The sequence below is a fragment of the Drosophila ananassae genome, chromosome 2R, assembly GCF_017639315.1.
Source record: "Drosophila ananassae strain 14024-0371.13 chromosome 2R, ASM1763931v2, whole genome shotgun sequence".
Classification (NCBI taxonomy): Eukaryota; Metazoa; Arthropoda; class Insecta; order Diptera; family Drosophilidae; genus Drosophila; species Drosophila ananassae.
The window spans coordinates 14,756,565-14,776,335 of record NC_057928.1 but is presented as its reverse complement, the minus strand read 5'-3'; the positions used below and the strand labels follow the sequence as shown (position 1 = coordinate 14,776,335).

The 19,771-nt window shown below is 44.9% G+C and overlaps 2 protein-coding genes and 1 non-coding gene across 3 annotated transcripts in view; 1 reads left to right on the top strand and 2 right to left on the bottom strand.

The window, feature by feature from the left end:
- LOC6506670 (leucine-rich repeat-containing protein 15) overlaps positions 1-18,982 on the bottom strand; it is a 44,760-nt gene extending 25,778 nt beyond the window's left edge. Inside the window, exons 1-2 of the mRNA XM_044714992.1 lie at positions 18,503-18,982; positions 10,619-10,653 (exon numbers count right to left, since the gene is read on the bottom strand). The gene's annotated coding sequence lies outside the window, so the exon portion shown is untranslated. The remainder of the gene's footprint in view (positions 1-10,618; positions 10,654-18,502) is intronic.
- Trnad-guc lies at positions 1,243-1,314 on the bottom strand. Its single transcript has one exon. It is a non-coding gene; the product is annotated as a tRNA-Asp (tRNA).
- On the top strand, positions 1,821-3,555 carry LOC6493286. Its single transcript, XM_001957409.4, has 2 exons — positions 1,821-2,598; positions 2,650-3,555. Exons 1-2 carry the CDS (start codon positions 1,952-1,954, stop codon positions 3,446-3,448), a joined length of 1,446 nt encoding a protein of 481 aa, XP_001957445.1. The 5' UTR covers positions 1,821-1,951; the 3' UTR covers positions 3,449-3,555.
- Positions 18,983-19,771: the final 789 nt, after the last annotated feature.

Here is a 19,771-nt window from a genome sequence, read left to right as displayed (position 1 = left end):
AAATCCACTTAAAAACTGATGGCAATGGCAAAATGAAAATGTTTTGGCATCTGTTTCGATTTAAAGGATTGAGTGGAAATTGAATACTTTCCCAAGAACGCAGTGCTGACTAAGTGAAAATTAATAGGCCACACCACCACACACTTCAACGCCATTGGAGAGAAATGTAAAACTTTCACTGGAACACTCCGTAACAAGAAACTTGAAATGACTTTTTGAACTGTGAACCATGAACATGGAGTTATCGAAGTGGAGTGGAGTGCGTGGTGGAGTTTAGGTTCGGCTAGACGCATCATAAATATTTGAAAAAGTGTCTCTGTAACTGACACGATGATGGTTCCATCGGGGCAGGGAGCTGCCAGCATGCCACATGGCAGCGGCAACATTTTGACATACTTAAGTGTCCGGACAGCCCCCATCATCATCACTGATCGCCGACGATCCCCCCGATCCAGCTCCAGCGAAGATGTGCGACAATAAATTTGGAAATTATGAACATAATTCTTCATTAGCAGCGCCTCCGAGTTGGTCCATTGATAAATTGGAAAACTCAATAGAGCAGAGGCGGCTGCTGAGCACTTCTTCCTCTGGAATCTGCATCCCAATCCGAAAATGAAAGTGAATTGTGGACTGCGGACTGCCCACATTGGATCTGGGATTGGGGACTGGAATCGGGTGATAAATTGGCGATATTACGGCAGCAGATTATTCAAATTTTTTCGTGTGGGCGTTAACCCACAAAAAAAAAAAAGCGTTTGGAGAATGCCAAACCAGGTCAGAGATAGACCCCATTTCTGATAGTGCCCCGCAACTGTTGGCATTCAAATTGAAATAACGTGATTTTTGTGGTCCACTGGCCATTGGCCATTGGCCGATAAAACATCGTGGAGGTAGGTGGCACTGTGGCAGTGGCAGTGGAAGTGGAGAAAGGGAACTCATCGGGTTGACATAGATTTTCCCCTCTCTGGCTATTGTTTTGCGGTTTTGCGCAGATTTCTGGGCTTGACTGTGAATCGAAATGCAAACGCAATTTTTATTCGATTTTTATGTTTTTCTATTATTGGGTGTGGGTGTGGACGCGACTTTCTGGCCGTTTAGTTTTGTGCGTTTTCATAAATGGGCTTTTGACCAAAGACTATTTTTCAAATTTCGTAATACCCATGGGAAAGGGTTTAAAAAATACAATTACATATCAGTAACTATTTAATAATAAAAATAAAATAAAGTAAAAAAATCATCCATCTCCCCGACGGGGAATTGAACCCCGGTCTCCCGCGTGACAGGCGGGGATACTAACCACTATACTATCGAGGATGTTGATTCCATGCCAGTCCAAAAGTGCTCATGAACCTTATCACATTTTCTAATAAAAATATATTAATAGAAAGGCGGACCACAACTCTGAGGAATTCAATTATTTTGTAATTGCTGGTCTGGATTTTTCACATGTTTCCAATATATTATCCATCGCAATAAATTGCGTTTCCCGCATAGCTGGCTGTCGCCATTGTTCCACTTTATTTTTTGTGGCCCCCGTGAGCAGTGGGTCTGTCCCAGAGAGGTTTCGAAATCATTCCCACCTAACAGCCTAGCTGTTGTCGGAAAACCCGCTTCTGGCTGCTCCACACGCGCGTTGCAGCGACCATTCGGCTTTCACAGCCCAGTTCACTTGCCGCAAAAACCGCAAGGTGCGTTGCAATAGTTGCCCCAAAGCATTCAAAGTGAAACATTCCATTCACAAAACGACTGCCAACTACATGGAGGCAAAGATGTAATCCGAAAATAAATAAAAAAGCCTCTCACAATAAGCTCGGAGCGCTTTTATTTATTTTCTACTTACATCTTTGCCTAAATGATCAAGAAATTGTATTTTTAAACCTTAAAATTTTTTTTTTTGGAAAAATCTAACGCAAAAAATTGTCTCTTAGTTTGGGCTTTAGCGGGAGATCCAATGGCCGGAAGACGCTGTGTGATATGCGGCGAGCAGCCACCCGAGAGGGACCACAAGGGAAACGAGGCCTACGCCTACCCCAAGACCGAGGACGAGGCCCGCATCTGGCAGGCGAGCATGGGGGCCAAGGGGTGCTGCGTGGAGAGCATCCAGCAGCAGTGCTGCGTCTGTGTCCAGCACATCCCGGAGTTCGTGAAGCGGGCGAAGCGGGTGGGCCGAAGGATTCGGAACCAGGAACGCAACAAGGATAGGAGGCGCGAGGAGCTGATGGCCATGGCCGGCGCCGGCTGTATGTGTCCCGACGGAGACACGCCGGGTCCGGATCGGCCAACAGTCAACGTTCTACTCCTCAACGGGGCCTCCCTGCCCACGTACTGCGGCAAGGGGCAAGCGACCGAGAATCTGTGCCAAGCCCCAGAGGCGGACGGTGATTCTGGCATGAAGCTCATCAAGCGGGTCAACGGCAAGGAGTCGGACACGGAGATATTCGTCCAGGAGTCGGGCTTCGTCGACACGGGCGGCAAGCATCCCGACATCGACGGCACCGAGATGACCGTGCTGCGTGCTCCCACCCAAGACGACGAACACATGGAACAGTTCCACAAGGACTATCTGGAGGAAGAGAAGAAGCACGCCAAGGGCCTGAGGTAAGTGTGCAAGCCGGTTTTCAGACATCCATGACTTGCTTTTCGTTGAAGGGCCCGCCGGAACATGTGCATGCCGAACTGCACGGACGTCCTGCTCCTGGCCCGCGGCCGGAACCCCGCCGACGAGTGCCCCTGCAAGTGCGAACAGTGCTCGAGGCCCTCCGAACTGGCGGAAGACGGCGAGTGCTGTAATCCGCCCTGCTGCCCGGACACTCAGCCGGAGTACTACACCCAGCCGCCCTGCGGCTGCGAGTGCGAGCAGCAGGTGCGGCGCGAACTGGGCCGGGTCATCAAGACGCAGACCCAGCGGATCAAGGAGCTGGAGAACCGACTCTGCCGCCAGAACAACATGCGCAGCTGCCTCCAGCGGAAGCTCGACGAGCTGTACTGCGAATTTGGCAAGCTGGACGAGGACCAGGGCGAGGGCAGTAAGGCCCTACTTAGTTGCCCGGGCCCAGACTGCGCCTCAGTTGTGGTGGCGTCGCCACCAGAGCCAATATCGCCGCCGACACTGAAGGAGGCCCCACTAATACCGAAGCTGCCACGGTTCCGACGCTCCAACCACAAATTGGCGCCCCCGCCACCGCCACCGCCGGAGGAGGAGGACTCATCGGACGATGAGTTTGACGGAGAGTCGTTCGAGCGGGTTCACTGGATGTCCAAGCGGAATACGAAAACGAGTAAAGCTCGGAAGACTCGTCGGCCCGATTGGACCAACACCTTAGAGCCGGGCACTCTAACGTCCATGAGTCGCAGCACCATGTCGATCCGCTTCGGACACAATGTCGTCCCCAGCACGTTGTCCCTTCAGCCGTCTGACAAGTCGAGGTCGCTCGGATCGCGTCCTTGATGTCCCAGCCACTGTTTCCTTTACATGCCACTCCCCATTCTCCATTCTGTGTGCCCAAAGCAATCATGCAAAAATTTAAATATATTCTTTTTCCGGTTCTGTGCAAATGTTTTTAACCCAAATATTTTGTAGACATGCAACATGCAGCATTTGCATAGACAGGCTGGCAGCCGAAGTGCTGAGGACTGAGGGATAAGACACTGGGGGAAATTTCAAGCTATCCTTCAGGACTATTAGAGATAGTCTATATGTCCTTATCAGAGACAGATCCTTTACTATTGGAATGCTTTAAGCTTAGGATTAAAAATGTCAAACTTTAAGTCCTTAACTATTATTTCTTTCAGTGTAATGGCCAGAGGACTGAGTGGAATGAAAAGGTGATCCCCCCCTTGGGCTCAATTCGAACCACTCGAATGCCCCTCGACACCGACAGCTGTGTGCAAATTGTTGCCATTTTATGATATTTAAGTGCAAACGAATGCAGCTGTCTGCCACCTCATGACGCCCTCCCATGCCCTGTCCCTTAAATTCCCGACTCCCGCCGACCGCCTCCACCACCTAAAATGCATCCCTAAAATACAGAATTTTTCATACCGGCCCGCCCCGGCAATTTAGTGAGCAATTTTCGCTTACTATTCTAAATGTTCATAAACACATTAAAATGATAATTAAAAGAAAATTTCGCTCTCCTTTCATTTTTCGCACATCAGCAGCAAAGTTAATGCTGCAATGTTGCATCTGCATTATTTATTTATTATGTATGCAAATGCATTTAATTGCATGGCATGGCGGGAGGACTTTGCTGGGATGCCCTGGATGGGAGGACTACCGGAGAGACACTGCGATGGCAGCTGCAGGCGTGGCAACGTCAAACAATTTGCATATTTTAGCATGTAATGAAATTTGTAATATTTCTGCAATTAATTGCGTACGTGTCCTTGTTTTATAACCAACGTAGCGCAGTTCCACGGGAGTCGGGAGTCCGGAGACCGGAGTTTGGAGTCCAGTTTCGGTCTCGGCTTTCGTTTTCAGTTTGTGCGGGGTTTTTGGCTTTTTATTCCCCGAGCCCCGAGGGCTTCATGGTCGGTGGATGGTCGTGTTTATATTTAAACTGGATGGAATATATATAGCCAGATATTTTCATACTTTTATGTTTAAACGAGAGGCTGGTTGGCTTTAAAGAAGCGCCTTTAAGCTTTGGTTTTTCCCCTTTCCCGTGAAGTGTCCTCTTGAAATTGCTACTTTTTTAGGACCCCAGACGACTTTGACCTCCACTCGAAACAAAACAATCAACTCCACTCCAGTTAGCCCGCCGTCGGGCTTGCTTCTCTGTTCCAACCCCCCCTCTATTCCTTTATTGGCGGCTGCTTCACAATTTCCATGTTTACAAGTAAATTTTCAACATGAATATTTATTTATTTTGCCATTGCAATGCGCCAAATGGAGTTGTGTTCACGTTCTCGTCCCTGTTGTTTGTGTAGTTGCAGTTCATTGTTGTTGTTGCCTTTGTTGCCAATGTTGATGTTGATGGGCTGCCCGACGTGTACACCTTTGGCTAGGTGTTCGACATGGTCTTGTTGTTTTAATCCCTTCCCCTTCGATTTCCACCCACCCACCACCATCCACCATCCAGAACCACCAACCCAACCCCTAGGTGGATTTTCAATAACAAGCTGCTTTTGCTTTCGCTTCTGCTGTTGTTGTTGGTCATTTTGTTGTTTGTTTTTAATTGTTTTGCATGTTTTCATTTCATTTGCAGTGGAAGGTCCCTAGGAACGACGAAAGGACGAATGGACGAGGGCCAGAGAGCCACAGAGCGGAGGTGGTTGAGTGATGACGGTATCGACACCGTCATTATGGCCAGAAGAACAACATGCATTTATGCTGATTTTTATTCCGATTCGGCTTATAAAATTGTATTTAAATGCGGAAGATGTCAGACACAGATACTTCAATTGCACGGCGTATCTGGCAGATAGATGCTTTGCTTTTCATTTGGTTTTGATGTTTTTCAATTACGTTAAGGGTCCTTTCTCCTTATTTCATTGGCGGGCCTAGGATAGGCATCATTTGCTGTTCCGATTTTGTTTTTATTCAAAGCTATTTTTTCGCCTGTTCTCGGCTGTGTTTATTCTGCAATTGTCTGGACTGTCTGTCTGGCGGAGAGGCAGACAATAGATTTCAAGGATGGTTTCATTTCAGCTGCGTCCATTTGGGTTTCATTTTCGAGCTCCTTTTATGGCCTGCAATAATCATTTGGCGCGGAAAGGAAACGGAAGTACAAAGCGAGCAAGCCGGAAACAAAAGGAAAAGTGCCGAAAGGATAAATAAAATAAAATTATTAGCAATGGCTTTAAAATGCCATGTTTTGCAGCTCCTGTCCCAGTTTCCACTATCCAGTGCCCCGTATCCCTTTATCCTTCCGTCCCCCCACTCTATTGTTCTTTGAAAATCATTTTTTCATTAGTTTCGCGCCGTTAGAGGCCGCTAATTAAGGCAAACCGAGAAAGCGACTATTGGAAAGATATTTCCATAAAAATACTTATACATTGTATATATAAAAACTAATTCGCATTCATATAGAGCAGACATGCCGGCATGATGATGATAAATGAGCAGTGCGTTAGCTGGATCGAAATGCGTGCTAAATGTTTTAATTGCGGCCTTTCATTGGAGCCCCGGCGAAGGGGCCGCCAATTGTGCAAAACATTTGAAACGCCTCGAACGAGCGGCAATTTCTTTAATTTTTAAGGTCAAATATATTGATTGTGATGGCGAATTCTCACAGTATACTGTCTGTGGAATAAATTTCCTCATAATTTTGGCCATTTCCCGCTGCTTTCCTTGATACTTTTCCAAGAAAATAAATCCTTTCTATTGAGGGATCTATATTTCTATTTTCTTTGAATTTATCTGCCATTTCGGAATTGCGCAACAAATATGTACAATCGTATGTATGTGGAGACAAAAATAAATCCTCGAATGGTAAATAGCTGGGCATCCTCAAGGACCTGCACTCAGAACAATAAGGACAAGGACACGATGCGAACGGAACTCAAGAGCAAACGGAATAATAGTCAATAAAATATTTGCACGAACCAAAAATCGTTGAAGCGCATCTCGGAACTTTTATTTCAATACAGATAGATACTCTCGGTCCGCAGATAGAAAGAATATACAGTGGCATAGTGGGTCGGAGAAGAAGTGGCCCAGGCATTGAAATAACATTGGGAGCGAGTACAGAAAGTTCCTGAAGTGCTGCAGCCGCCAAAAGAAAGATGACAGGCAAGAAAAATGTAACAAAAATAAAAAAACAAGCCCAGGGTTCCACAGGTCCTGCTGCCACTGTCCTGGAGGGCAGTGGGAAAAAGGGAAAACAATTTCCAATGTTTTTGCTTCTAGTTGAAGACGCCTTATTCAATGCCAATGGCGGGCGGATGGGCGGAGTGGCCAGAATGGGCGGCAAAAAAACTCTTTGAGGCAAGTTACTTCAGACTTTCAGTCACAAAAATTTTTACCCATGACTGGACAACAGTGGCGGCAAAAAGTGTTCGACCTTTTGCAACAAAAGAGGCATCGCGCCGAGGACAAAACAAAGCAGGAAATGGCTGCCAGGATATTGACAATGGCGGAGGCGTGGCCCGTGGGTGTGGTCATGGTCACTGTGCATCGAGCGTGAAATGCGTCCTTCTTGGTTCGGCCAGGATACGATGCGAGGATACGATGCCTTTTCTCGTTTAAATTTGCCGCAGAAAAGTTTCGCATACTTGAGCTAAAGGATGCTTTAAAAGTTGAGCTACTTAAGGACATTTTAGTTAAATTTTATGTCGATTTCCGCCGGTCCCAGATTTCAGTTTGCCAATCTATTGGAATTGCGGTCGAGCACCGAGGGAAAAAGGTCAAACACATTAAATTTATAATGCGATTGAGGCGAACGGCAGTAAGGACGCAGGACGCAGGACCTGCCAGCCAGCCAGGCAGCCTCGAAGACCAAGTGGGGGTGAGGGCCTTAAGTAGGTCAGTTTCGTCTGTCATAAAATGCAATTGGAGCGCATTAAAGTGCCGCGCTACTCGCAAGTGAAATGTCAAGTTGTAAATAAGCGGGACAGGATAGCTCGTCCAAAAGGATCCGCAAAGTCCTGTCGTCAAGTGTCCGCATGACCCAAAAGGTTTGGCGTTTGATGGCCAAGATGATGTCACTTGGCCGAAAGCTATTTCACCGCTTTATAGTCTCGAATTGTTTTCAATTTTAGCCAAATAACTAACAAATAAGCCTGTTTTGGCCAAAAGCAGGGGCCAAGTCTAGACGTCTGTTTCAAACAGCGATGGCAGCAGCCACTTAAACTCTACCCGGAAATCGGGGAGGGTCCCACCACTTGAATTACGATTACGGCCAGGACCTGGCCATCCTCGTCGTCGTCCTCGTCGGCATGGTAATTGATATTCATATGCAGCTCGGATGCCGTTTGCTTGCATCTCATTAGTGGCAGACGCGGAATCCAGCATTTATCTCTATATGTACCTGACTCTTATAAATAAGCACATAATCAGGCGACAAACGTTGGCTCAAGTCAGTGCCTGGGCCTGTGGCTGCGGCTGCGGCTGTGCCACACGCATAAATAAATAAATAATCTGCAACAATTACCATAATTTGAGCTGACATCTCCACTAGGCGAGTGGCGAGAGACCTTGTGCCAAAGTGTTATGACTAACTTGGCTCTGGCACTCTCCCACCGAGCCGGCTGAAGCTATAACTGCTTCTGCTTCTGCCGAGGATGCTATGGCTGATGATGATGTCAGTCGTAGTCAATAAACATAAATATCGGTGCTGGAGAAGATGCCTCGCCGCATCGTTAAGTGTTTGGCTTTATGGCCAAAACGGGCGAAACACTTCGCGACCCGGCTCGGACTTTAATTAGCGCCTGGCCTGACAATTAAATAATATTTTCGCCGGCTCACAGCTGGCCTGATCCCCACTCTCTCTCTATCAGTGGAGCCGCCGCCGACTTGTTAACTCGCTGCCTGACAGTCTGCCAACAAGTTTTAATTACAAGCCAAACGACAGAGTTGGCCAAAATGAAAAAACATGGGGAAAAGACGAGTAGGAAATATGCAAAAAAATAAAGATTAAACTTGAGGATACCCTTTAATACATGAAGGAGTTTTAGCCCCAGGTTGAGAAACAATAGCTATCCTCAAAGATATAAGGTCGATCCTGTAGCATATATAGCACCTTGTCCATTACCCCTTTTGCTACCCTTTTGTTTATCGGACTTGGAATAAAAAGTGTCTCCCGGCCAGTTAGGCTCTGATAGTTGCTGGCTTGTTTTAATGACTCCTCGTGGAATGCAGCAGCAGCATCCCTACTTTTTTTTATGGCCAGCATGCAAATCTTTTTTCAACACATTTTATGATCTGTGATTGTTATCCGCCTCTGGTCTGGTAGTCGGTTTCACAAAGCTTTTGTTTAGTTTTAACGCTTCTCCGCGCAGTATCTATTTTGCTTTTTTGTGTTTTATTTCCAGGGGTTTGCTTCCTCGTCAGTCCATCTTCATTGCTGATGACACATTTTTGATTTGCTGCTAATTTGAATTTGAAACTGAATCGAAATGACAAACGGCAGCCCTTCTAGTTGTTTTTATTTATTTATGCCGTCAATACAATTTATGACAGGTCTGATTTTATTCTAGTTTCGGGGTGTTGATTGGCCGCCCGACCCACTGACTTCCAGTTCGAAGAGTTTCTGATTCGATTTTGATGAAGGTCGTTTCGGTTAGCGCCCATAAAGCTGAAGCGGAATCTCGTAAAAAATGCGACCTTGCCGTCGATTCGGGTAGATATTCTAGTGCCGAGAAATATTTGAATAAGGAAGGGTTCAAATTATGAAACAAGCCATGGAATATATAATGGCACTGAACTAATTTGATGGGCAATAAAAATTGTTATATCTAAGGCAAGTCCTAAACCCAACGTCAGCATTCCACCCTTTTTAAAATATTCCAAGCACCTCCGATGGCCCCGCCAATTAGCTGACCAAACCTGAACCCAATTCGAAGTTTGTTTTATCGAGTATCTGGAGTGGAAAACACCTCAAACACTCGCAATGCAATTTAAGCAAATATATGCAGACGCAGACACTGCCTCGGAAAAGAGCGCACACGCCCCTGGTCTGGCCCGGGTAAGCGATAGCCCAGACAGATACTTTATGCCGTACGTGCCAAACAAAACTGAGTACGAACGGGCAATGGCAGCCAGCCACTGACCGACCCATCCAGTTATTGAAATGCAAAGCCAAAAAAAGGAAAATTGCAGTAGCGCCGAGCCAAGACAATTTTCCCCAACACGCAAGCCGGAAAAATGCATACAGGATGCAGGCAGCAATGTGTGCGCATGACTTGGGAGACCCGCGATCAGAGGACTGGGTATCGGGACCTGGGACCCCAACTTGCAGCTGAAGCTGGACCAGGATTGGATTTCTAATGTGCATTCGGTGTCTGCCGTCAATCCATTAAAAATTGTACCACAAACAGCAACAACAGCACATGTGGCACGTACGGTTCTATTTCGTGGCTGCTTCTGCCGGACTTCTGGCTTCTAGTTTCTTGGCGGATAACTTTTGTATTTAAAAGACACTTTACGGATTGCTTTTGAACCGGTCTCTGGCTCTGTCTCTGTCTCTGGCCCGGTCTCTATTTCTGTGCAACCATTTGTAGTTTATCGGAGGAAAATCTTGAAGTACCGCCCGGTACAAGCCGCATGTCAAAATGTCAATTTTTGTTTCAGTTTTTTCTCTTCAGCAACAGCCAGTGCCAGTGCCAGAGCTGTGTGGCACGTCCTCCGGGTTGTGGCATGCAAAATGGCCACATGTTGCGTAAACTAGTTTCGTGAGTCGTTAGATATATCACCTGAGTCGCAATCCCCCAGCCCCTGTCCCTGCCTAGCGCTGCACTTGCAGAATTTGTTTATGCCGAGCGATCTCTGGCATCGGGCCTGTCATGTCCTCCTCTCGCTGAACCGTTTCCAAATATGTGTGTTCCTATGATAGGTGGCTTGCAGACAACCATGGAATGAATTATCCTAGGCAAACGTGTTGAACAACAGCTTTGGACAGCCCAGATGCCATTAGATGCCTGGGAATTGGACTGCGATTGAGTTTCTTGGAGAACTTACCCGGCCAGAGTCTATGTGGCAAGAGATTCGGCAACCTGCAAGGCAAAGAGGTAAATATTAGATTATTATAACTCAGAAATTCAACTATTGTCTAGCACTACTGCCTATTATTTCAGCTGTTTTAGGAGCAAGCTTATTGTTTAATAATTCTGGGAATACCACCCACCTGGGCTCTGTTGATTACCTCAGGGCCTCTCGCCGAGGAAGAAAATCAACTTTATTATCAAATGCCGTGTGCCTTTTTGGCCATTAATGCAAAGTTTATTTCTTCGTTTCGTTTCTGCAGGCATAATTAAGCGCACTTTTAAATATTTCAACCTATGCGGAGTGTGTGGGCCTCTGGATCGTAAAAAGAACTGGAGTACCGCCGGAGTCGTAAAGACCACCCAAGATGGGCTTTTGGGAAACTTCACCATTTGTTTGCCGATGCGTGTGCCAAAAAAAACAAACAAAAATTGACGAGAAGAGGGCCGGGCTGGGCTGGGAAAAAGGTCAACAATTTTATAGCCATTTCCGGCTTAGGATTCTAGGTGTTAAATAATAAATACGGCGAGGAATCGCTCTCTCCCAGTCAATAAAAGCGGGCGCCTTGAGGCGCAGGAGTTGCGTGCTCTGACTTATCGTGTTTACAGTTCACTTGGTATCCCGGATCCCGAATCCGAATCCCGAATCCCTACCCACTGCATGATGACATTTTAATAGCTAAGCACACTCCGAAAAGCAAAAAATAAGCACCCAGAAGCAATAAGAATATTTTCCGTCCTTTTACGAGTGCCCATTAAACATTGAAACAATGACGAAAGCCCAACACTTTTTCTGTTCCAGGACTCCCAGGGCCATAAACAAATTCTCGCATTAATTGCTTCATTTTTCTAGACCGGGTTCAGCTTTAAGGATCGCCCATATTAGCCACTACAAAAGCAATTAAAGGCCAACCGACAAGCAAAGCCTTTTTTCTGCAGACTCCAGTAATTTAATTAGTTCCATGGAGGAGTCCTTGTCGGATACGGGGGCTGTGCGAGGTCCTTGGTTAGTTAGACGCGCCAAATGAAATCAGACTTGGAGCGAGACAATGTTTAATAATGCCATACACACGCACATTGAGGGAAGGTGTCGGAAATATCTATAGTGCCTGCAGTGTCCTTAGACGTACTAACTGCGAGGCATATTATTTAAACTTAAGCTATAGTCTGATGATGGGACTCTGCTCATGGCGGACACCTTCGCCCCTAAAGACCTATGTACACCCCATAAGGAAGTGGCAAAAGTTTGTTATTTTCGTACATGTCATTGACTCACACACGGAGATGGAGGCAGGGGCACCATGAATTTTGTGGCAATTCTAGGGCGTCGTCATCGCCCCGACGTGGCTGTCGTTGTCGTCTCGTTCTGTAGGTGACTTTGACTGTGCGGCATATAAATAAATATTATATTACCCTCGGAGCGGAGTGCGAGGAGGAAACCTTAGACCCGCGTCGCAAATATGAGAGCGACTTGCCGACCCTCTGTCTCCCGTCAGTGTCTCCCCTTTGTTTGTCGCTGAGTTGTTAATTAAATATTTACTCTGCTTATTTGCAAAATGAATAATTTTAGCATTTTATTTCATATGGCGCAATGTGTGTCTACCTTTCTTGTCAGAGTTTTCCCAGCTTTTGGCTTTAATTGGTGGACTAAAGACTTGAATATTTTCACAATTTAAACTTTAGACAGTAACTTAAAACTGGCTTTAGTCACTCTAGTGGCCGGGTTGATCTCACCCATCCACGAATTACATCATTCTGGCTCTCACAGCCTTCTAGCTTCGGATCTCCAGTCGCATTTGCATTCGACTTTCAGTTTTTTTTCTCACATACTCATTTATTTGAGGTTCTGGCTTAGTGCTTTTGTTACGCTTAGCATTTACGTGCCGATTGCCCGTTCCAGCCACAAGTCGCACAAAAGCGAAACTTGTTTTGCAAAATACCTCTCCGAATACCTGTAGTCTGAATCTTGGCCCAACTAATGACTTCATTTCATTGTTGTTACTGCTTCTTCGTCACCTGGTAGTCCCGTCTCAAGGTGAGCCAAAACGAATTTTTAAATATTTCAGCAACTAATGCTCCTCCACCGAAATGGGAGCTTGCCCCAGAGAACGCTGCATAATTGATTAATAATTTTGTTTTGGTCGGTCAGGTGGCGCCCCCAACATGGCCACGCCCCTCCCCTGGGAGGGAGCCCACTGTCCGGCAATCGTTAAATATTCAAATGAACTACAGACCGCCTTAACCCATTAATTAGCTCGACTTGGGCACACATTAGATAAATGTTGGGGAACTTGATTAAAGGCAAACAGTTTGGAAAAATTTCACTATTGCCACCACATAAGGGGTCTCACTTGGCAGATAGACATTGTGGCTTAGAGGGGAGATCCAATAGAAAGGGGTGGTGGTGGTGGTGCAGAGGCGTCTCCCCACTTACAAACTTATTATTGATTTTACTTGCATTCGGGTTTTTGCTGATTTGTTGTTCGTTCTGTTTGTTTGTTTGTTTGGCTTGGGTTGGCTTGTTTGCTTCTTGTTTGTTGATTTTCTGTTTGCTCGACTCGAAAATAATTTGGGTTAAACAAACAGAGCCACAATAACGTCTTGCAATCACTGCAATAGTAGGTGATGATAGACGAAATCCGAAATCGGATTGAAGATTTTGACTTCCTGGTGGCAGAACTTCTTTCGAAAAATGGCGAAATTCAGAGACCCTCCTCGCCGGCCCTCTCCTGACACCTGACTAGCACAGGCCCGACTTTAACCGCCGAAACTTGAACCCGAAACACGAAACAAGTCTGGGCCAAACTAGCTTATGAGCAAACAACGAACATGTCAACAAAACTTAACAGAAATTAACTGGGTAAACACGAAAAGAACCAGAAAATATTTGCCTAATTAACTGGCAGAAACTTTCGGGACAAAGGACTCGTGGGATGTGTGTTACAAGCGAGCTGGCGTGGGAACCCTTTATTAAAAGGATAAATTCTTGCCTCGAACAACACGGCGTATGCGCAATTAACATTTATGGCAATTAATTATGTGATTATGCATACGCCGTGTGGCCCCCGATGTCGGGCTAGAGTTCCATGTCTGTTCTGTGTCGCTCGCCCCCTAATGAAGGCGTCAAGAAACGCAAAAAGGCGACAAAAACTTTGCTTCGGAAAGCTATAATTATGGGTAATCAGACAATTTTATTTGATGCTCTACCTAATGATTCTTTTGTCTCGGCAAGGTCGAGACCCTAAACGAGCCGTTCAGCAAGACCCGAGTGAGACTTTAATTAATCGTTGTATCGCCATCAACTCTGATTAACTGAGCAGGTCGAAAATACTGCCCCCGAGGCGGCTCAATCTCGATAATTGATATGCAAAATCGAATGGCCACTAAGTGGTGCTAACCGAGAAGTGTCGGGCCAGGTGAGTGATTCAGACTTGGCTAGAAAACCAGGCCACAGTTCAATGAACTGCGAATTCCTCCAAAAAGAGTGGCTTAAACTACATTTTACTTTAATTTATGAAGTGCATTTGCACATTTGTTAATAAATTACTTGGATGCCCGTAGAATAATGGCCTGACAGTTCGTTACCGACTGTCGTAAACTAAAAATGATTTTCATTATCGCATAAATTGTCGCATGTCCGATGGGCTGCCTGCCCCCGACCTGGCCCCTTTCAAGCAATTTGTTTTGACACATTTTTGCTCAACTAGCCAGAATCGTTCAAAACACTCCCAGACAATGGAGAGCTGAGGGCCTGAGAGATACACAGATAGAAAGCTAAATCATTTTGTTGAGACAATTTTTACAGATTGCGGTTGAGGGACTCCTCCCCCTACTCGATGCCTGCTTCTAACTTGCTGATAAAGCAGAATTTTGAGACCTAGGCCCCAAGTATCAATAAACCCATAAATTTAAAAGGGCACCACACCAAATAAATGTAAATACATCCACAATTTGTTGTTGTCAGCCCGTTTTCATATTTATTTCCCAGTGACGTCTGCTCTTATTTATGTCTCGACTTTTTTGTGGGCGTCAACTTTTGCGAGAACAGACCCACATCTAGCCATCTATTGCTCTAGCTTTAATATTTTGCATATCGGAGTCCCCTGGCCCACCCCTTCCTAATTTTATGGATCATGTTCTGTTTGTCGTCATGCTAGTTTTTTGAGCTATTAAATGGCAACACAATATATTAATGGATTTTTACTGTCGAATATACATTGACGCTTGCCACAGATGTTTTTGGTTTCTGTGGGGGTCTGCTCTGGCCATGAAAATATCAAAATAAAAACACTGAAAATAGGCAAGTTTCTTAAAGGCGAAATTAGCTAAACGATTATCTGTTGAGCTATGAGTTCATCAATCGTTGGGCCTTTACTTTTAGTTGTTTGTGTTTATTTTTTGAGAAATAAATTCCCACCTGGCTCTCTAGAAGAACTGTCAATCAGTTCTCCCAACAATGAATTCTTTCTTCGGGGGCTTATCCTATCTATAAATTATTTCCACATTACCCACTCCCCCCAGACCATAGTTGGTAAGCCGAAGTTCTTCTGTGCCCAGCACCTTTGTTCGCAGGGTAGCCACAAATATTGACCAACATTCTGGGCCTATAAATAAGTAAGCAGTCCATTAGTTCCACTCGCCCCAACCATGGCAGCAGCTTGCACAACAGCCAGCGTGAATGCAGCCAGCGAATTACATACCTTTGTGTGGAAAATCAGAAAACGAGAAATCGAAGCCTAGTCACACCCTATCGGGGCGAGCAGATCCATGGGCCGTGAGTGGCTTTATCTTATCGCCCCGTGAGTTGGCGCCTTATCGCCAAAGGTAAACAAATGATAAGCGGAGAAACGCTGGCGACTCAACTCGTTTGCCAAATGACGCATTCAACGGGCCATTTGGGGCACTCGGGGCGACAGAGGAAATGAAAATGGAAAATGAAATTCTGCTTTTATGGTTCATCAACCCAAAATAAACCCAATATAAACACGAACGCATAGAGAACTCGTTAGGATAGAAAATTAGGTCAGAATGAACCGAACCTAGTTGTGATTTTAGGCAAATTAAAAGAAAATAAAAGAGAATATTTTATTAACTCTGGAATATTTTATTCCTGTATACAGTCTCCCATCGCAAGTGTCAATGGCACGTTCGAAAAGCTGTTGCTGCCCAGACCCTAGTGCTATAATACCCAGAGTTGAAGGGCCTGGAGCATATGGCTCCCAAGAGCTGCCAGCCCAATTTTTAATTGCGACTACGTGAGCGAAATTTTAAAACTAAAATCGAAACAGAACATCCGTTCGGAGAGTCCATTATGCTAATTAAATTTATGATTGAGCTGATAGTTATGGGCAGGCAGATAATGCCTATATAATGGTGCAGGTTCTCAGCTCCGCTCGGTTCATTTTCAGTTTGTTGTTGATTTAATTGCGAAATATAGAGATATTTATTTTTAATGGACCTGAGCCAGCCACGAGGTCTGGTTGTTAAAATAGAAATTACTTTGACTTTGGCTCTGATTGCTGAGCAAAATTGTTGGACAAATATTTTGATTTTAAAGCCTAATGGTGGTCGTTGTTGGGGTGATTTTTTTTAAGGGTTATTATGGCAAATGTCAAGGCTTATAGAGTATGAATTGTTGCTTAAACTGACTAGCATAGCTTTTTTCTTACCAAAATATTACACAACTTTAGCCAACATGATTGGCGCAATCCTTGCACAACTTTCCTCACAAAATTAGCAGGAGATTCCGTCTATCGAAATATGTTTTTGTTTATGTCTATGGTGGCGTCAATAATTACAGCATCAAAGGAACCAGCACCAGAGTCTGATTCAGAATCGGAGAAGACCTACCTCGGGGTCTCCCGCATCTCGCCCCGATTTTAAGGCACGCCACATGCTTTTTAACCTTGATTAAGTTGACGTTCTAATGATGCTGCTAATGGCGGCAATGATGCTTCTAGTGATGATGATGCCGCACAGAGTGTGGGCCTGATACGGCGGATGCTGATGATGCTGCCCCAGTGGCTGCCGCAACATCATTAAAAACATTATCAAGAACAACAACGGCGGAGAGGCACCGAAGGAAGAAGTTGTCGAGTATTTTTTGTTTTAATTGCCGCCTGGCACTTAGCTAATGTAATTTATATTACATCTTGCTGCCGCTCTAAAAGCTCTAAGTAGCTGAAAAGAACAACAGCGGCAGTGGCAGTGGAAGTGGCAGCCACGAAGTGCAGCTTCTTGGCCCGAATAGCTCCGGACCGGGAGCTGTGGAGGTGAGAAAGGAGGGCAGGTTGTAAAAAGAAGAGTGGGCCCGAAGACCTAAAGTTTTGTTTATATTTACCTAACATTGTACTTGAAAGATATTTTCGTATCTTTTCCTCCTGACTCACCTTCCTCTTCCCACCTCCCTCCTTTTGTTTGTTTATCTAATGGCTAAAAAATATTTAAGCTGTAAAATTTGTAGCTGTGAGATGGCTAAAAGCAGCTACCACTCCCCCGAGTTCTTCTATTTACAAAAGTCATAAATACTTTCGGAGAACAGAACGAGAGGAAAAAGGTTTTGTTTCTGTGGGATTCTGAGACTGGTCGGACCTCTCGCAGACACATCCCCACCAGATAGATAGAGTCTTTGGGATAAAAAATTGTCATACTTTCAATTTATGTAAACGAGAAGTCTCACCTTGAATCCCCTGCCTTCACCTGGCCAGCTTACCTGTTATCTCAAATGTTTTTTCCTGTTGGTAATTAAAAAGTTTTCTGTTTCGGAGCCCCCAGCCACCCCCTGTCTCGGCTAATGCAGGTTTTGGCCTTGGCATTTTTCGGTGGGGATTTGTTGGCCCGATAACAGCAGCAGCCCGGAGCACCGGCAGTGGCAATGAGTGGGGTTTACTTTAAGATTACGTTTTGAGGTAATTCCCTGGGTCTCGGCGGAGATAATGAAGGTCATCCCAAGATTGTGGCGGAAAACGAACACAAAATATGTTACATTTTTCGGCAAGTGCCAGTTCTTTGAAGGAAAAGTGTAATATCGATTTTAAAGCTTCAAGCTTCTAGTGGTATTTCTGTGGAAACTCCTTCCTATTTCCACTTGAAATTCCTCGAACTGGGGAGCAGCATCCCAGACTTGGACCAGCTCACCTGGGCAGCGACATTCTTCAAAAGTGTCAACAAGAAAAGCCCACAACAAGAGACGTTCGAAGCCGAGGCCAGGAAGCCTCACCTCGTTCATTCATAAAGATCCACATCTCCATATAGCGGGGAAAACAAACACGAGTCCAGGCAGCACCTAACAAGTTCCCGGAATCGCACAGAGCTCAGAAGTTCTTAAAGTTTTTCGCTCTAACGAAACCTGTTCCCCAGACAGAAGCCCGCCCCGAGAGAACCCTCGGAGGAGAACAGACCCGAGACATAATTAATTGATTCAAAATTTCACAACGAAAACTCATAAGACTTATCGATCGAGGGCTTCAAGCGACAGGAATAAGAGAATGTCATGCTGCTGTCGTTCTGAATTAGGGGCCTCGGAGTTACTCACTCGGTCAGCTTTAATCAAAAGCTACAAAATGAGATTATTTGAGAGGAAAAATGTGTACTTTATAACAATGTTTATGCTAAGGTGTTTTCTATTTCACTTTATTAAATTTATTCTTATCAGTTTTATTTTAATAATAATATTATACATTCTACTTCTTAGAAAATAGATTTCAAACAAAACACAATGTTCTAACAACTATTTCTAGATTTATTTCACATTCCTTAATAATTAATCTAATTAGAACTATGATACTTGAGAAGTAAAATTATTTTTATTTATTTTTTCAAAGTGTCTACTAGACTAGATATGCAAATCCCTTTAACTCACCGCTTTCCAATTGGCGACTTGGGGCTTGTTTGCTGGCACGCACTGTTCTCAAACAAAAATGTTGACTTAAACACTGGATGGATGAATCGCAAGCACAGGCTATCTTTGGGATACTATTAGGCGAATAGTTGTTTCATTGATGGAGCGGCGGCACGGGCATTTCATTAATTTCGCACACACGTACGTACGGACGCGGCCGGCGATGATGATTTGCGACAGATCCGCGCGCCCCGCGACTGGGGAAACTAGTTTCCGCTTCGCGAACCGAACCACCGGCAGAAAGCAGCTGGCCGAAGGGGTGGTGGTGCTGTGCGGTGGTTGGGTGGGGTAAAGACGACTGTTTGCACGCGCGGCTATATTCGCTGGTGATTTTTGCTCTGCGGTAGGGCCTTCTAACGTAGCCGCTTCAGCATGTCCACACGCGTTCGCGAACTAAACTCAACTACCCAACAGCCAACCCATAAGATACGTTCCACAGCCACGAACTGCGAGATACGTTTCAGTGGACGATGCCTTCCTGAGCCACGAACTGCGAGATACTTTCCACAGGCACGAGCCGAAAGATACGTTCCATCGCCACACGAACTCTGAAGTTCGGAAAACGAAAAGGCATGCGAAAAAGTATCTCACCCTCTCTTTTGGAGAGAGAGAGAGCTCGCAAAGAGCGTAGGGGGATTTATCTGGCGCCAGCTGAGTCCACTCAAGTTGGATTCCCATTGAGTCAGTTGGACGGGTTTGAAACTTGGTTAAGGTAAGAAAGAGAATCTCTAGTTTATAGATGTTTTAAAAAAAAATAAAATAAAATACAAATTAATATTAATAGTATCTGTATTTCATTTAACACAAATATTATTTATGTATTTTAAAATATAAAACTATATTTTTTTTATATTTTTTTTAATTGAAACTAACCATATCTTCCATCACCTTCACAGGTAATCTTCAGAGAACATCGCTATTCATTAAGTTCAAACCCCGCCAGACCCATAGGTCACCTCGAATTAGCCGCCCACAGCTAATTAGCCGTCTCCAAATGCACTTCCACTGTCCGATAAGAACCTGACACAAGGAGCTCTGCCCACACAGCCGTCTTATCAGATCCGATGGCGAGTGAAATAAAAATAAATAAGAAAGAAAAGACAAACGTAAATCTGATTTTTTTGTTTGGGTTTTGGGGAGCGGTCTCATATCAATACCACTTGAAAAAAAAAAAATAAAAACAATAACAAAAACAGAGACCTGAAAAAAAATGCAAATGCAGCAGTCAAA